The 16,327-nt window shown below is 45.8% G+C and overlaps 1 protein-coding gene across 4 annotated transcripts in view; it reads left to right on the top strand.

Annotated features, from left to right (window-relative positions):
* The first annotated feature begins 25 nt into the window (after positions 1 to 25).
* The window catches only part of Drosha (drosha ribonuclease III), a 111,595-nt gene continuing 95,293 nt past the window's right edge, over positions 26 to 16,327 (top strand). For 2 of the 4 annotated variants that reach the window (XM_052159369.1, XM_052159367.1), the window contains exons 1-7: positions 64 to 211; positions 1,565 to 1,679; positions 2,799 to 2,858; positions 6,557 to 7,399; positions 10,759 to 10,851; positions 15,606 to 15,716; positions 15,916 to 16,147. In XM_052159369.1, the coding sequence (XP_052015329.1) occupies positions 2,842 to 2,858; positions 6,557 to 7,399; positions 10,759 to 10,851; positions 15,606 to 15,716; positions 15,916 to 16,147 (1,296 nt within the window). In that variant the 5' untranslated portion in view covers positions 64 to 211; positions 1,565 to 1,679; positions 2,799 to 2,841. Of the gene's footprint in view, positions 212 to 1,564; positions 1,680 to 2,798; positions 2,859 to 6,029; positions 6,123 to 6,556; positions 7,400 to 10,758; positions 10,852 to 15,605; positions 15,717 to 15,915; positions 16,148 to 16,327 lie in introns of those variants that run through there. The other 2 variants (XM_052159368.1, XM_052159370.1) reach the window with 2 other exon arrangements.

Below are 16,327 nucleotides of genomic sequence, written 5' to 3'. Positions count from 1 at the left end.
GATTGGTCTAGACGTCCGTCACTCTCGCTGATCCACCAATCACAGCACAGAAGGTGCTGCGAAGCGCTCCGGAGAGTTTTCCCTCCCCAGGCCCAGCTTTCTCAGGTTTGCCTTTTAATTCCCGGGATTTCCTGTTCCGGAGGCGCGGGTGGCACCTCTGCCTTGGTGGCTGTTATAGTAACCATTGATGGCGGCGACTCCGGGACTCTTTGTAGGTAGACGGGGCGCTTGATGGGTGTTCGGAGAACGAGTATCGTGGGTCGGGACTTAAATGGAATCCGGGACTGAGCTAAACGATCCTGGGAGTTGGGTCTGGTAGCTTCGGGGCGGATCTGCCGTCTGGGCGAAAGAGCGACCCTCGGTACAGATCCCGTAGGGACAGAGCAGCTGGATGGGATGCCTTTCTTCTATTTGTGGAGCACAAGCCGTGGCCCAGGGGTGGGGCTGCCCGGACTGCTGGGGGAGGCGAGCCCCGGAGTCCGGCTCTTACTCGCAGGCTGGCGGGAGATGCAAACCAGCCTACGTGCAATTGCTCATCGTCTAGCCTGGGGCCTGGCTGCAGGTTCAACCTAGGGAAAGTGCAGGGTTTCAGCGGCTTCTAGGCACACCTTGCAACGCTCGCGTGTCGATTGCGGGTCCCGGACAAGTATACTGTTCAGAATCGCTCCCTGGGTCTCCCTGCTTTCAAAGGGCAGCCAGGAATAGGCATTAAATTCATTAACTTGAACCAAACTTTGCATCCACAGTACAGTGGTACAGTATTGTCTAGGTTTTCAAACGGAGTGTACCATTCCGTTTTTTGTTTTGTTTTGTTTTTTATTTTTCGATACAGGGTTTCTCTCTATAGCCCAGGCTGCCCTGGAATTTTGTAGATCAGGCTGGCCTCGAACTCAGAAATCCGCCTGCCTCTGCTTCCCAAGTGCGCCACCACCGCCCAGCTACCATTCCGTTTTTTTTTTTTTTTTTTAAAGATTTATTTATTATATGTAAGTACACTGTAGCTGTCTTCAGACACTCCAGAAGAGGGTGTCACATCTTGTTATGGGTGGATGAGAGCCACCATGTGGTTGCTGGGACTTGAACTCAGGACCTTCAGAAGAGCAGTCGGTGCTCTTGACCGCTGAGCCATCTCTCCAGCCCCTACCATTCCGTTTTTTACACTGTGGAGAAATGTTGATTCCCCAGACTGTTGTCTTCAGTACAGTCCCTTTTGTTCTACATCCTTATTTTCTCCTACTTATCACATTGTGTTTTTCTTTTTATAGTGTTCGGGACAGCGTATTACTGTTGTTGTTATTATTACATAAACATTCGTATATGGGTTTTCGATCCTTGAACACTGTACACTTGTGTGCCTTATTCATCTTTGAGGCCACAGAGCTTAGGACAGTGTCTCACATGCACTGGCTCAGTAAGTGATGGAACCAACGAATCTGTCTGCTTCCCAGGCGACTCTGAAAATGCATATTTGTGGGGAGAAAAGGGAAGGGAAGTGTAAACTTCGTGATTTACAGACATGCACAATGAGGGAGGGTCAATCTCGCCTGGTGTTTACTGTGTGCAGAGGCTGTGAAGGATGCAGGAATGACTGAATGAACCCATAATTTCAAGGATCTAGTAACATGCTGGAAGAGATCAACATGGAAGACATACACGATTGTCACATGCAGCAGATTCTGGTAAGTTCCGGAAAAGAAGTGAGTATTCACTAAGCAGTAGCAACCTAGAAGGAATGAGATTGAGTTCCCAAAGGAAGTGAGTTCTTCACAAGAAGAGGTTTGGTGGACGAGTAGGAATTCATTGGACAAGTAAGGGAGAGTGGAAGGAAGTAAAGACGTTTCACGCCAGTGCTTGGTGTGTTCACTGACCTGCAAAGGAAGGCTAAGAAGGGCTTGGTGGAGAAAGAAAGAAGATGACAAGCCTGGGAGAGGCTGGGTTCAGGTTCTGTAGGGCCTCAAATGCCAAGTGTGGTGTTGGTGCTTAATTCTGTTGGCTGTGAATAGCCTGTGGTACTGTGAGTAGCTGTGCGTACTGTGAGTAGCTCTTTGAGTTTTAAGTTAAATCATGAGAGTACTGGATTGAAGAGCAATCAGTCATCTAATTATTTGGTATCAGTTGTTTATTGAGCCTTGACTGTACTGGAATTCTAGTTCTGTAGACCAGGGTGGCTTTGAACTCACAGAGATCTGCCTGTTTCTGCCTTCCTAGTGCTGGGATAGCCCAGTATTGTGTGTGTGTGTGTGTGTGTGTGTGTGTGTGTGTGAGAGAGAGAGAGAGAGAGAGAGAGAGAGAGAGAGAGAGAAAGCACTTTGTAGAAGCTCATTTATGTTTGCAATGTTCTGTGGTTGGAACTGAGAATGAAAGTAAAGAATGGAAGCTGCTTGTTAGGTTGTGGCTGTGTTTGAATTTGAATTCAGGTTTCACTGAGGTTTTTTTTTTTTTTGTGTGTGTGTGTGTGTTGTCTTTATGCCAACTTTACATGGCAGTGAAGGGAAATTTGTCGGTGGAGGATGGAAGAAGTCTTTCCTTCAGTTTTTTTTTTTTTTTTAACTAAACCAGAGACAATCAGTTTAGCAATGGATAGTTTCTGGTTAGCACAACTGCCCAACTAGTATGGAGAGCAGGTAATTTGCTTGGAAAATTGACAATAGCTCAGTATGTTCCTGATTTTGGTAATAGGCTAAGCACATTAGAGGATTTAAAATGACTGATAGTTGTAAACCAAAACAACCCCCTCCCCCGCTTTTTTTTAGCATTGGCAGTTTTAGAAATGTGTTTCCACCTTTTCTGTCTTGTAGAACTTACATCGGAAGTTGTAGCTTATCTACAGGACACATCGCAATGCAAGGCAATACGTGGTAAGTGGTGTGCTGGAAATGGCAGTTTCCAGAGACTGGAGAAGAGAGGGTAGGTAGTGGGCCAGAGAGGCTGGGAAAGTCAGATACAGGGAAGGGGTAAGGACTGTGTTCATTCTGTTATCTATGGTCATAACTTGTTAAGAGATTTGTGTGTACAGCTAGGCCCCTCCTGATCAATCTTGCAGTTCCTGATGGCACATAGGGGTTGAAGGTAGACTTACATAATTATTGTTGGACTGTGATGCTTGCAGGATCTGCTAAGAAGCCACAGAGAGCATTGTAAGAGCAGGAAATCTAAGGAAGGCTTATGAGTCAGGCTTCTCTAGAGTTAGAGAATTTATACAGTGACTCTCTTTCATTTCATAAGAAGATTTTGTTAGAATAGCTTACAGATTTTTTTCTAGCTAACTGTGATGGTTTTGTATATGCATAGCCCAGGGAATAGCACTGTGTGGCCTTGTTGGAGTAGGTGTGTCACTGTGGGTGTGGGCTTTAAGACCCTCATTTTAGCTGCTTGGAAGTCAATATTCTGCTAGCAGCCTTCAAGTGAAGATATAGAACTCTCAGTTCCTCCTGTACCATGCCTGCTTGCATTAGGCTGTTGTAGTTTCCCATTGACTTTAATCACAGGACATGGTAGTACTAAGACTCAATAAGGGATCTTTTGCTCCCCAAGACATGATCCTTCTTACCTCCGTTGTGGAGAGGCCATCTAATTTCCCCAGGGTAATATGGATCTATCACCCCTCCTAACACTGTTACTCTTTTCTTAGCCTGACAGTCAGTGGTACCTACTTCAAGATGCCCCCAGTGAAACACCGAGACACCAATACAGATTGGTGCAAAAGCAAGAGCTTTATTTTCTGGCATGTTGGGGTGACCTTCAATTAGTCCCTCAAGGCGAATGACTAGAAGGCAACCCTGAATTGCTATTACAAACAGTTTTTGTATTTTTTGGGGGGCACAGGTTACATCAGCAAGGTTATAGTTCAAACTTATTGGCTAAGCATACTGATCTTTAAATCTATTGGCTAGCAAGCATGAGATCATGACACACATTTGAACTCTATCTGGGACTTTCCAGAGGGTCAGGTGACTCTCAGTACATTCTATGGTTTTTCTGAGACTAGTTTACTCTAGAATGTTTCTGTGGCTAGAGAAGGGAGCTTGTCTAGCCTTGACCCGAGTCGAGGGGGAATCTCTAGGGGGAGGGCAGTGTAAGATTGGCAGAAGCCCTCAGGGTCCCTCACTGTGCTTGTTTAAAATGCTCTTCTTGAGACTTAACCAGAGAACAAAGTCTATGATGGGCCTTTCTGAGACTTCCGTTGCCCGTGCAGTTAATCTGAGTTTCTTCACCTTGGCCTCAGGCAGACTCCTCAGACAAGGGCAAAAAGTAGCCACATTCTTCACCAAAATACCAGAAAAACAATCTCTAGACCACATATTGAAATTCTCCACTGAAACCTCTTGGGCCAGATCTGCACAATTCAGATCACTCTCATAACAATGTCTTCCATATTCCTACTAGGATAGCCTATTAAGCCCCATTTAAAGCATTCCCCTGCTTTCCAAATCCAAAGTCCCGAAATCCACCTTCAAAGCATGGTCAGGCCTATCACAGCAGTACCCCAGTCCATGGTACCAACTTTTGTCTTAGTTTGGGTTTTACTGCTGTGAACAGACACCATGACCAAGGCGAGTCTTATAAAGGACAACATTTAATCAGGGCTGGCTTACAAGATCAGAGGTTCAGTCCATTATCATCAAGGCGGGAGCACCGCAGCATCTGGGCAGGCAGGTGCAGGAGGAGCTGTGAGCGCTACATCTTCATCCGAAGGCTGCTAGCAGAATAGTGGCTTCCAGGCTGCTAGGACTAGGTATTAAATCCCACACCCACAGTGACACGCCTATTCTAACAAGGCCACACCTAATAGTGCCACTCCCTGGGCCATGCATATACAAATCATCAAACTAACCCAACAGTGGCTGGCTGTGAAGGTTCAGCAATTCTGTAGTTACTTCATCCATGAGGCTGGATGTCTTAGCTGTCTACAGTATGTGCTGGAAGCTGATAGAAGTAGGCTGCCAGTGAGGGAATGCACCCGCTAAAAGGCAAAGCAAGCGACAAAGAGCAAAAGCTTCCTTCTTCCATGTCCTTACTTAGGCTACCAGCAAGGAGGCATGGCCCAGATTCAGTACAGATAGATTAAAGATCTATCTTCCTACCTCAGATCTGGCTCAGAAGTAGATCTTCCTACTTCAAATTAAGCAAAAATCCCCTCAGTACAATTGCTGTATCCTCCCTCAGCAGGGAGAGACCAGGCTCTCTTCCGTGTTCATAAGGGCACTAATCTCATTGTTAGATTGTCCCCATTGTCTTAGTGACTCTTCTATTGCTGTGAAGAAACAATCTTTGTACGAAAGCATCTGATTGGAAGGATTCTCATGGCAGGAAGCATGCTGACAGGTAGGCAGGCAGGCAGACAGGGCTGAGAGCTTACATCCTGAACCACAGGCAGGCAGGCGAGGAAGGAGGGAAGGAGGGAGAGAGAGACAAGACAGAGCAAGACAGGGCCTGGGCCTGGGGTGGGCTTTTAAAACCTCAGCGCCTGCCCACAGTGACACAGCTTTACCAGCCGCCAACAGTCTTAATCCTTCTTAGGAAGTTCTGCTCACTGGGGACCACCCATTCAAATACATGAACGCATGGGGGCTTTTCTCATTCTACCCGCACACTCATGACTCACTTTAATAACACCCGTGACTTATTTAATCCTAGTTACTTCCTCAAGCTCTGTCTTCCATGTGTCACCCTAGGAATGTAAGGATTTTGAGGAAACAGAAGCATTTAGTCCATACCGTCATTTTCAGGAAGTTTGAGCATGAAAAAGACGAGGCAGTGCAGAGTTGAGGGAGAACTGGAGGCCAGCGCAAGCTACAGCCAGGGCGTCTCCATGCTGGTGTGAAGGGGCAGGAGCAGGGAGAGATTGGGAGGAGGCAGATGGAGAGTGCTCCCCTCGTCCCTAGTACACATTTGGAGATGGAGCCCTCTGTGCCTCTGGTAAGATAAGCTTGGCTAGGAGCAGGGAGTTGGAGGTGGGTGGGATGTAGAGAGTTTATTGACTTGATACAGCACCTGTGCGTCATGGTGTTGCTGTTCCTTCGAGATAGAAGAGAGGAACAGTAAGCGGCGAGGAGGGATTGAGGTGTGAGCCAAGATGCCCAGAGACGACACGGCATCCAGCACCCGAGGTGGCCTGGAGAGTAAGCAGGCCGCTGGAGGGCGGGCCGCCAGGGTCATGGAAGAAGCTGATTGGTTGAAATAAATAATGTGGCACCAGCTTGCCATATTGAAGTGGGGTTGAGCAGTCCTGTTTCCTACCTGGCGGACAGGGAATGAAATGTTGGCTCCTTCTAAGTCGGAGGCGTTGCCTGGTGCCCACTAAAGCAGAGTGGGTCAGAGCTATATAGGCTGTTTTAACAAATGAGCTATTAAGACACTGGGCAAGATTAGAGGGTGGGTGGGCAAGGATAGGAATGAATGGGAGGAGGAGGAGCCAGAACAGCTGTGGGGTGTGTGTGTGTGTGTGTGTGTGTGTGTGTAGGTCACTGTACAGCTTGCAGGAATCACTTCTCTTCAGATTGTGGGTCTTGTTGAGACCTGCGTTTTGATTTCTCCTTTTCTTTTCTTCATAAAGTCATAGAATGTCGTACCACCCAGGACGAGGGTGTCCCCGGGGACGAGGAGGACACGGAGCCAGACCCTCAGCACCAGCTTTCAGGCCCCAAAATCTGAGGCTCCTTCATCCCCAGCAGCCTCCTGCGCAGTATCAATATGAGCCTCCGAGCGCCCCCTCTTCCTCGTACTCGAACTCTCAAGCCCCCAACTTTATGCCCCCACGACCAGACTTTGTTCCTTACCCTCCGCCCGTAGCCCCGTCAGCGCAAGGCCCTCTCCCACCCTGCCCAGTTCGGCCGCCTTACCCCAACCACCAGATGCGACACCCTTTCCCAGTGCCTCCCTGCTTTCCGCCCATGCCCCCTCCAATGCCTTGTCCCAATAACCCCCCAGTCTCTGGAGCGCCCCCCGGACAAGGCACCTTCCCCTTCATGGTCCCGCCCCCTTCCATGCCCCACCCACCGCCCCCGCCCGTCATGCCGCAGCAGGTCAATTACCAGTACCCTCCCGGGTACTCGCACAGTTTCCCACCTCCCAGTTTCAACAGTTACCAGAACAGCTCCAGTTCTTTCCCACCCAGTGCTAACAACAGCAGCACTCCTCATTTCCGACATCTCCCGCCATACTCACTCCCAAAGGCTCAGAGTGAGAGAAGGTCCCCAGAGAGGCTTAAGCACTACGACGACCACAGGCACCGAGATCACGATCACAGTCACGGGCGAGGGGAGCGCCACCGCTCCCTGGAGCGCAGGGAGCGCGGCCGCAGCCCCGAGAGGAGGAGACCCGACAGCCGCTACCGCTCCGAGTATGACCGGGGGAGGACGCCGCCGCCGCCTCGCCACCGCAGCTACGAAAGGAGCAGGTAAGCCGGCACGCAAAGTGCCTTATTAAAGCCACAGAGGCTCAGACGGCCGGTTTGTCTGCAGACCAACACAAACTTGTGCACTTTCTCTCCCAGTTCTTTTGAGACAGGGTTTTTCTGTATAGCCCAGGTTGTCCTGGAACTCACTCTGTAGACCAGGCTGGCCTTAAACTCCGAGATTCTTGTACCTCTGCCTCCCTGGGATTGAAGGAGTGCCACACTGCTGTCTGGCTTGCCCGTGATTTTTAATAAAAAAAAAAAAATTATGGTTTAGGCTTTTTACAAGGAAGAAGTCTGACAAGTAAGTTGGTTGTAAAGAAAAAGGATGCTTTAGGGAAGCAGTCCAAAATGATGGGTGTGGCCCAGTGTGGCCTTTTCCTCTTCACGACATGGTTGTGCTTTAGTGATTATCCCACGGTGCATTGCCTTTGGAAAGGGAAGCAAGATTACTTATTCACGTTATAGTCCCCAAATAGTTTTAGCCTGTTTCCCTGTGCTGAAATGTATGCATGGAGGAAAGTTGTATTTGAAAAATACTGTTTAGTTGTAGATTCATGTTTTTTTTCCCTCAGTCCCAAATTTTTCTAAATTAAAAAAAAAATCTTTAAAGGAGGCAGTCTGTCCCAGTTTCACTTCTGCTGTGATAAAAACCGCTTAAAGAAACAATGTAGGGGAGAAGGTTTATTGCAGGCTCTGATCTCAGCTTATAGTCCATCGCTGGGAACACAAGGCAGGGACTTGAAACAGGGAGTCACATAGTCACATCACATCCGTAGTCGGAGCAGAGACGACGGAACGCTCATATGCTTGCCTGTGCCCCAAATGTAGTAAAATATAAATATAAATATAGTAAAATAGCAACTGCAAGATTGTTCAAGGCAAACTTTCCAGAAAGAGCTATATGTAACTGTTACCATGAAAGATGACGATTGTTCTAAAGCGTGGGGAAAGGAACTTAGGTATGGGGCACCAGCCTGCTGTTATGCAGGGCGGCAGCATCGCGCCATTGGCTTTGCCTAGCTCAGCCGTGCTGCTGCAGTCTCTCCCAGGCTGCTCTACTCACACTAAAGGTCCACATCCCCCCACAGCGAAGACGCCTAAGGAATAGCTTAATGTTTGTAAGAGAGGAGGATCTTGGGGAAAGTGCATACAGATAACACACACACACACACACACACACACACACACACACACACACACATTTGCTTAGTTTAAGTAGATTTATCATCCATTTATATTCAGTAAATGTGATTTGTATCCAAATTGGTCTTTTGAATCCCTGCCCATGCAGAGAAAGCAATTGAATGAAAGATTATTCCTAGATGTAAATTTGTTGGCTAGATGGTAAAAATACCCAGAATGCCCTCCGGTTCGGTTCCTAACTTTGGCAGGAGAAGTGGCTGCCCTTTCATGGCTCTGACCTGCAGCACCTGTTCCTTACTTTGTAGCTGAGGCTACTTTCTGTAAACTGTGGTTTTAGAAGTATTTCAGATGGAGGGCAAGTTCCCACCTTTGGGTGTTTTACTTTGCTGGTATTCAAACCGAGGATTGTATATTCCAGAATCATATTATTTGAAGTAATCTGTTACAGACTGTGGGTCTGCTGTGGGATAACCAGGGTCCTCTTGGTCCAGGAAGGCACAGGTCCGCCTGAGATGACGGACGGAACAAACCACACACACACAGAGAGGTGGTTTGAACTGAATGTATTTTGGAGCTCTAAGGCAAGGATTTTTATACCGGAAGAGTTGGTATTGCCATTTCAAAAGATGTAGCCAGTGAGGCAGGCGCAATTATCATAGCCATTTGGTACAAGGAAATGCAACATCAATCAGGAACCAAGTTTCTCAAGTAACAGATACAGAAGATCAATTTACAGATGCCATCAAACTTCTTGATTAGAATACAGAGTAACTCATAGTTTACAGCAAACCTTCAAAGAGTTTGAAGTTTTTTATACCACCTGGGTCTTAACAAGTTCTTGTGAAAAATCCTTATCTAACATTTAGCCTTTTACCTTGTAAAACAAAAAACTTCCTGACTAAATTAATGCTTTCAGTACCAGAGTGCCCGAGCCATCCTCATACACATAAGCACAACCATAAAAACCTGCTTGAGGTTGGAAGGTAGTAATTATGTAAACAACTATGAGGCAAGGCATCACGGTCAGTGAGTCGAGATTATCAGCCTGGCCTTAGGAATCCCAGTGAAGAGATAAAAGGAGGAAGTCAGGGCAAACTGCTGCTTGAGAACTAAGGAACTAAGGGCCCATCTTAAATAGCCAGAAAGTAAGAGAGTACAGTAAATTGCCAGGTGAGATTATCAGCTTCCACAGCTTCCAGAGAGTTCCATTATTCCCAGGAGGCATTTCTTTTCCGCCTCTGTCTGTAAAATATCATTTTTACAGACATCACTGGGCCACCGCAGCAGTAATCTTTTTTTGAGAATGGGGTAATCTTTAAGTGAAAACTATTTTGTGTCTGAGTTGCTAAGTAGCTGCTGAATTCAACCAATTTGATTTTTACTGCTTGGCCATTTCTTGGATGTAAGTAGGAGGGTGGGGGCTGTTTTTGAGTTCAGATATTTTAGATTTATTCTTCTTGTTGACCCCTAGTCTGAAACAATCAAGATGTTACATCCTGCTCAGAAAGTTTTGGAATTTGAAGTATTTCAGATTTTTCAAATTAGGGGGATACCCAGCTTTGTAAGGTTGATAAATATTCTAAACTTGAAAATTCCAAATAAGGGATGGTCCGCTATCTTCTCAGTTTGGTGTGTCTTCTCCCTTCAGATTGGAGGCACTGATGCCGACACACTGGACGCCGATTTTATTCTAGGTCTTTACTGCATCTGTCAGATAGACTCAAGTTGTTACTATATTATAGGTTTATACTGAGAGCGTTCTCAGTCTCTCATCTCACTTGAGGTAAATCTGCCTACTTGGGGTGCTTTAGTAGCCCCACGTGCTGAAGGCCCGGCTGGCGGGTCGCTGAGCGCTCATGGCTGCAGCTAAGGCTCCAGTCCATACGGCCCAGAGCTCTCGGATCATCTCTGCTGTAAGACCTTTAGTCTAATTTATTTGTTAAGTAGTTTTCTAGAAGCCAGTAGTAGTAAGGGGGTTCTTCTGCTGTAGCTTAGCTGAGTAGAGGTTCTTGAGAAGATTTTGAGAGACTTGTGTTGAGTGCTGGGGACGACATCCGAAACTGCCGGTGGAGAGACTGCCTGACCCTCAGTAAACTGAGGAGCAAAAAGTCCCTACAGTTTTTCTTAGATATGGCCATTTCTTCAAAGGAAGGTTCAGTGAAGACATGGTGATTTTGAGTCTCTGTTGAAAACAGCTGTGTATTATTTCCTCTCAGAGAGCGGGAACGAGAGAGACACAGGCACCGGGAGAACCGCAGGTCGCCGTCTCTGGAAAGGTCCTACAAAAAAGAGTATAAGAGATCTGGAAGGTAAGCGATTGTAGCATTACCTCGCAAAATGCGAGGTTCTCTGCTTAAAATGCGATTCTCTGTCCAGCCTTCCTCCAGTTCTGCCAGGGAGGTGGCACAGTGCCAACGCTGATGGCGTTTGAGGGAAAATCTCCATAAGTATCCTCCAGTTAGGAAGTGTGTGTGCATGTCCGTCAGTATGTATGTGTGTATGTATGTACGCACCCACAGTGCTCTAAAACTTTCAAACTAGATTAAAGAATAGAAGTCTAGATAAAACTTGAAATTCATTCATAATCACACTCTGAAGTTTGCTTGTTTGAGGGGAAAGAGCTGAGTGTTGAGTTAGACCTTTTCAGCCTTCCGACAGCACAATTGTCATCGCTGCAGTGGAAGGCGGCGTTTCTGTGTCCAAAAGGAGCCCTGAGGTCATGATCTGGTGCTAAGGCGCTGTCCTGGAGTCTGACACAGTGCAGGCTGGTTATGACCTCTCTCAGCTTCACTACTAGCTAAAGTTATCCAACCTCTCTCGGCTGGAAGTCTTTATATGTAAGATGAGAGTAACTGTGTTTTCCTTATTGCCCGCTGAAACATTGCTGAGATAATAAATACACACTGAGCTCTTAAAATCAATCCTAAAACAAGTGCCAAGTGAATGGTAGCGGACTAGAACTGTGTGAGCACTTGACTGTAAAGCTAGGTAGTAAAGAAGAAGCAGGAGAACTGAATTAGGAAGCTGAGGGGTAACTCTCACCTGGAGTCCCAGCATTTGGGAGGCTGTCACAAGAGGCTCACTCTGAGTTTGAGGCAAGCCTGGGCTACAATACTGAGTTTCCGACTAGCCTGGGCTACAGGGTAAGACTGTCTCAAAATTTAAAAAAAAAAAAAAAAGCAGTTTAAGTATAAACTAAGTTAAGGAAATCAAACCCACTATAGCAGTATAAACTATATTTGTAAATAAATAAAATAAAACCAGATTTGTAAATTAATGCAAGCTTGGGTCTTTGAAAGAGCCTGTACTTAAAAGTAGCTAATGCCAAGTGTGATGTAGGCTGTTACAGGGATGCAGGTGAGGTAAACTTATGAAATGAGGACTGGAGAGATGGCTTATGGCTAGGGGCACTGACTGTTCTTCCACAGGGCCTGGGTTCCAGTCCTAGTGCCTACAAGGCTGCTAACTATCATCTGTAACTCCACTTCTAGGCCAACTGATACAGCCTTCTGGCCTCTATGGCATTGACAACATCTGGTGTATAGGCATACATGCAGGCAAAACACACATACACATATAAAGAAATAAATTTCCAAAAGAATTACAAAATGAAGTAAGGACAAATTTTATTTTAGACTTAAAATACTTGAATGCAATGGGTTGAGTTTTAGGAAAACACATTTATAAATTTCACACAAACAACAGAAAACTACTAAGACAAAAATCATGGAGTAAAAGAAAAAGCTGATTTTTTTTTTTTTTTTTTTTTTTTTTGGTACAAAATAAGCTTCAACTGTTCTAGAACACTTGAAGAAGGGGAGCTCGGCTGGTGACTCCGCAGAGACGATCCAGACTGCAAAACACAACCAAGGAAGAGAAAGCCACAAGGCAGTCTCTCTTGTGAATAAAAATACCAATTAGACAGAATACTAGCAAGTTGTTTTCAGTAGTGTGAGAAACAGTAAATAGAATTTTTCTCCAAGAATACATACATAGATGAGTTAGTATCGTGAATTTTTGTGTTTAAAATCTGTTTGGTTATATCAGTATTTTCCTATTAAATATTTAAAGTAAACCCAGTATTTACTTGTGAGTACAACCATTATGAGAGAATGCTCACTTATGAAAGAATAGTGTCTCTTGATGGGCACGATTTATCCTGTCTCGAGCAAGCCGTTGTTAACGCCGAAACCCAGAGGTTTTCCCATAGAAATAAGGACAGAGAGAAGGAGTACCCACTGCTTATCATTGTTAACTACCGGCAAATTAAAAACAGCATCATTGTGTCCCCTTGGTATTGTGCTCTCGTAAGTGTGATATTCACTTCTTAGTATAAGTAAACATCCAGGGCTTTCGAGAGGATAGTCCCATCATCTGGGAACCCAGCAGTGCAAGGTGGTGTGGAACAGACTGAGAGAAGTGGAACAGACTGAGAGAAGTCGTACTGAGGCCTGAAGGAGCAGGGTAGGGAACGAGGACCACAGAGGACCGCAGGGGAAGCGGGAAGGACAGGTGCCCAGGACTCACTGTAGAGAAATGCTCTGAGAGTCCGCCCTGGAGGTCAGGAAGTCAGCTGTGAAGGCTTCTATGCTGAGCTGTGGCAGAAGCAATCGGTGGCCGAAGGCCTAGACCATGGCAGCCGCGGCAGAGGCAGTGGTGATGAGAGTAGGTAATTAACATACCACGTCTTCTAGGATTGAGAACTGAGTAGACGTGTTGGAGCAGGGCAGAAATAGCCGTTGTCGTAACCCTGAGCTCTGGCGCTCTTTACTGTGAGTGGGGGGACATGGAGCAGTGACATGTGGCATGTGGCAGTGACATGATGACCAGTGTTCAGCAAGGAAGACACAAACCGCAGTCACGGCATCAGTGGGGCACTCGTGTGCTTGCCGGAAGACTCAGGGTCATGCGGAGATTATGATTCGTGTACAAGACTGGTGTGTAAACTCACAGAGCACTCAGTTGTTTGAGAAGAGAGGGCTGGGTAGAGTTGTCAGAATGCTTATATACATGTATGTAACTGTCAGAATTTAATAAAAGGTTTCTGAATTATGGCATAGATTTTAAAAGTACTATCTTGATGAGATGTGTGGGAAGGGGAACTTGCAAGTGTTTTTGAGGGTAGTTTAAACTGTGTGGAGGAAGCACACACACTTTGGTAATTGATCTGACAAATGTATTCACAGCAGGGGAAGTGTTAATTAACCTACCATTAGGTCTGCTAAGTTATGGTGTACACGTGTAAGAGGCGGTAGACCGCAGTGCCCGTTAACCCTATAATTCTAGTGCTTTCGAGGTAGAAACGGGGACCAGGAATTCAGAGCATTCCTCACATCTTATAAAACATAGTAACAGCCTAGGCTACAGTTAATTAATAATATAATTAATATTAAAAATAAACTCAATTAAGAATATTAAAAATACTCACAGAATATAATTGTTATCAGTAAGTGGTATTTTAGATAACTTTTGTTAATATTTATGCTTTCTTTGTCTTTCTCTGCTCTTTCTTTTTCTGTTTTGTTATAGTGGTGGGGTCTCACCGTGTGGCTCTGTCTGGCCTAAGCTTGCTGTGTAGATAACTTAACAGCAATCTTCCTCCCTCTGCTTCCTCAGTGCGCGATTAGGGGCTTGCACCAGTGTACCCAGATTGTGTTTTCTTTTTCTTTTCTTTTTTTCTGTGACAGGGTTTCTCTGTAGCCCTGGCTGGCTTTGAACTCAGAGATTTGCCTCCCTATGCTTTGTGTTTCTACAGAGAACACACACTTGCTTACTTATGTATGTTTGTATGTTTGTATGTATGCATGCATGCATGGATGTATGTGACAGTGTGCTTGCAGTTCTCTCTTTCGCCATGTAGGATCTGGGGACCACATTCAGCAGGAAGCACTGTCCTTGAGGAGTCAGTTGTCTAACTGGCTCCACACATTTTCTTTTGAGTAGAACTTTTTGATTTGTGGTAACAAAGATAATACGTGTTGTAATATGTGTGTCTAGAATTTATAGGAGTTTTTGAGGCAGGGTCTCAGATCTGTTCCCAGGCTGACAGGGAGGACTAGAAACAGCCTTCCTACCTTGGCCTCCCAAGTGCTGAGATTGCAAGAACCAGACCTTAGCTAGGGTTCCCACCGCAGTGAAGGGACACCACGACCATGGTAACTCTTGTAAAGGAAAACATTTCATTGGTGCTGGCTTATACTTCAGAGGTCAGTCCATTGTTAGGATAACAGGAAACAGGGCAGCATGCAGGCAGGCATGGTGCCCAAGGAGCTGAGCGTTCTACATCTGGATCAGCAGGAAGAGAGAATGAGCTGTCTGTCAGGCTTGGCTTGCCCTTCCGAAACATCAAAGCCTATTCCTAGCCCCCTTCCCCGTTAGGGACACACCTACTCCAACAAGGCAACAAGGCCACACCTTACCCCAGCAAGGCCACACCTCTAGTAATACCACTCCATATGATTCAGTGGGGCCATTTTTATTTAGACCACAAGTCACCATGTCTGTCTCAAAATAATTTTTCACATAAATCTAGGGTGAACTTTATTGGGTAGTAGTAATTTTATCAGTGGACAGTGGGGCGAACACTGATCTAATAATGTGGTGATGATTCTTACCAGCTGTCGTTTTGACGGATTTTAGGTCCTATCTAAATTTAATAGACTTAAGTTAGAATCTACCCTATAGATTTTTTTCTCCCAAGTACATTTGTAGGATTAATCTTTATGTTTTTTAAGCCCCAGGAATTCAAGGATAGTAGATTTCTTATTCTCTTTATTAACTAAGTTGATGTTAGTATTTTGAGGACTGTAATTAGCCACAGTTTGGGTTGACTCGGTGTAATACTTAAGTCTTTTTCCAGAGCGAGGTTGTGTGTATTACTGTTGCTTCCCTCGGATTAGCTGTCATGCTAAACCCATAGCCAAGTGCAGGCCAGGCTCTGGGAAGTTTTAAAACATTATTTTGGCAAAGCAGTGTGTGAAAGATTCAAAACTATGGTTTTCATTGATGAAATTGTCTGGACATAGAGATGTCCAAATATTTTCTGAGTGCCTTTTTCTTCTAGGAATTATGGTTTACCTGTTGCTCCTGAACCCGCTGGGTGCGCACCAGAATCCCCTGGGGAGATAATTAAAACTACAGATTCTTGGACCCCACCTCCAGAGAATCTGAATCAGTAAGTAGATCTGGGGTGGGGCCGGGGGACTTTGTGCTTTTAGACAGATAAACCAGGTGATTCTGATGCTAGCAGACTGGCACTCGAATTACTGCTTGGTGAAACTTGGCATGACATTTGCATGAAGGCAGAAAATGCACCGATAGCTTAGACAACGGAACCTTGTTTTCAATAACTAACTTTCCCCCTCCTTTTGAAGTCGTTCTCCAAGCAGGGAGAAGAAAAGGGCTCGTTGGGAGGAGGAGAAAGACAGATGGAGTGACAGCCAGAGCTCCGGCAAGGAGAAGAACTATACGTCCATCAAAGAAAAGGAGCCAGAGGAGGCGCCTCCTGAGAAGGCCGAGGAGGAGGACGAAGAGCTCCTTAAGCCCGTGTGGGTCCGGTGCACACATTCAGAAAGCTATTACTCCAGTGACCCCATGGATCAGGTGGTAGGTCTGAAGCAGAGACTGCATGGACCAGGGTTTCTCCACCACAGTGATGTGGCATTTAGGCCAGATCATTCTTTGTGGGCATTGCCTGTGTATTGTAGGATATTGGGCGGCATCTGTAGGCCCTATCCGTCTGATGTTAATAACATCCTTCCTCAGTGGTGAGAACCGAAACTCTTC

Source organism: Apodemus sylvaticus, chromosome 16 (genome assembly GCF_947179515.1).
Source record: "Apodemus sylvaticus chromosome 16, mApoSyl1.1, whole genome shotgun sequence".
Classification (NCBI taxonomy): domain Eukaryota; kingdom Metazoa; phylum Chordata; class Mammalia; order Rodentia; family Muridae; genus Apodemus; species Apodemus sylvaticus.
This window is presented reverse-complemented; position numbering and strand designations above follow the sequence as displayed.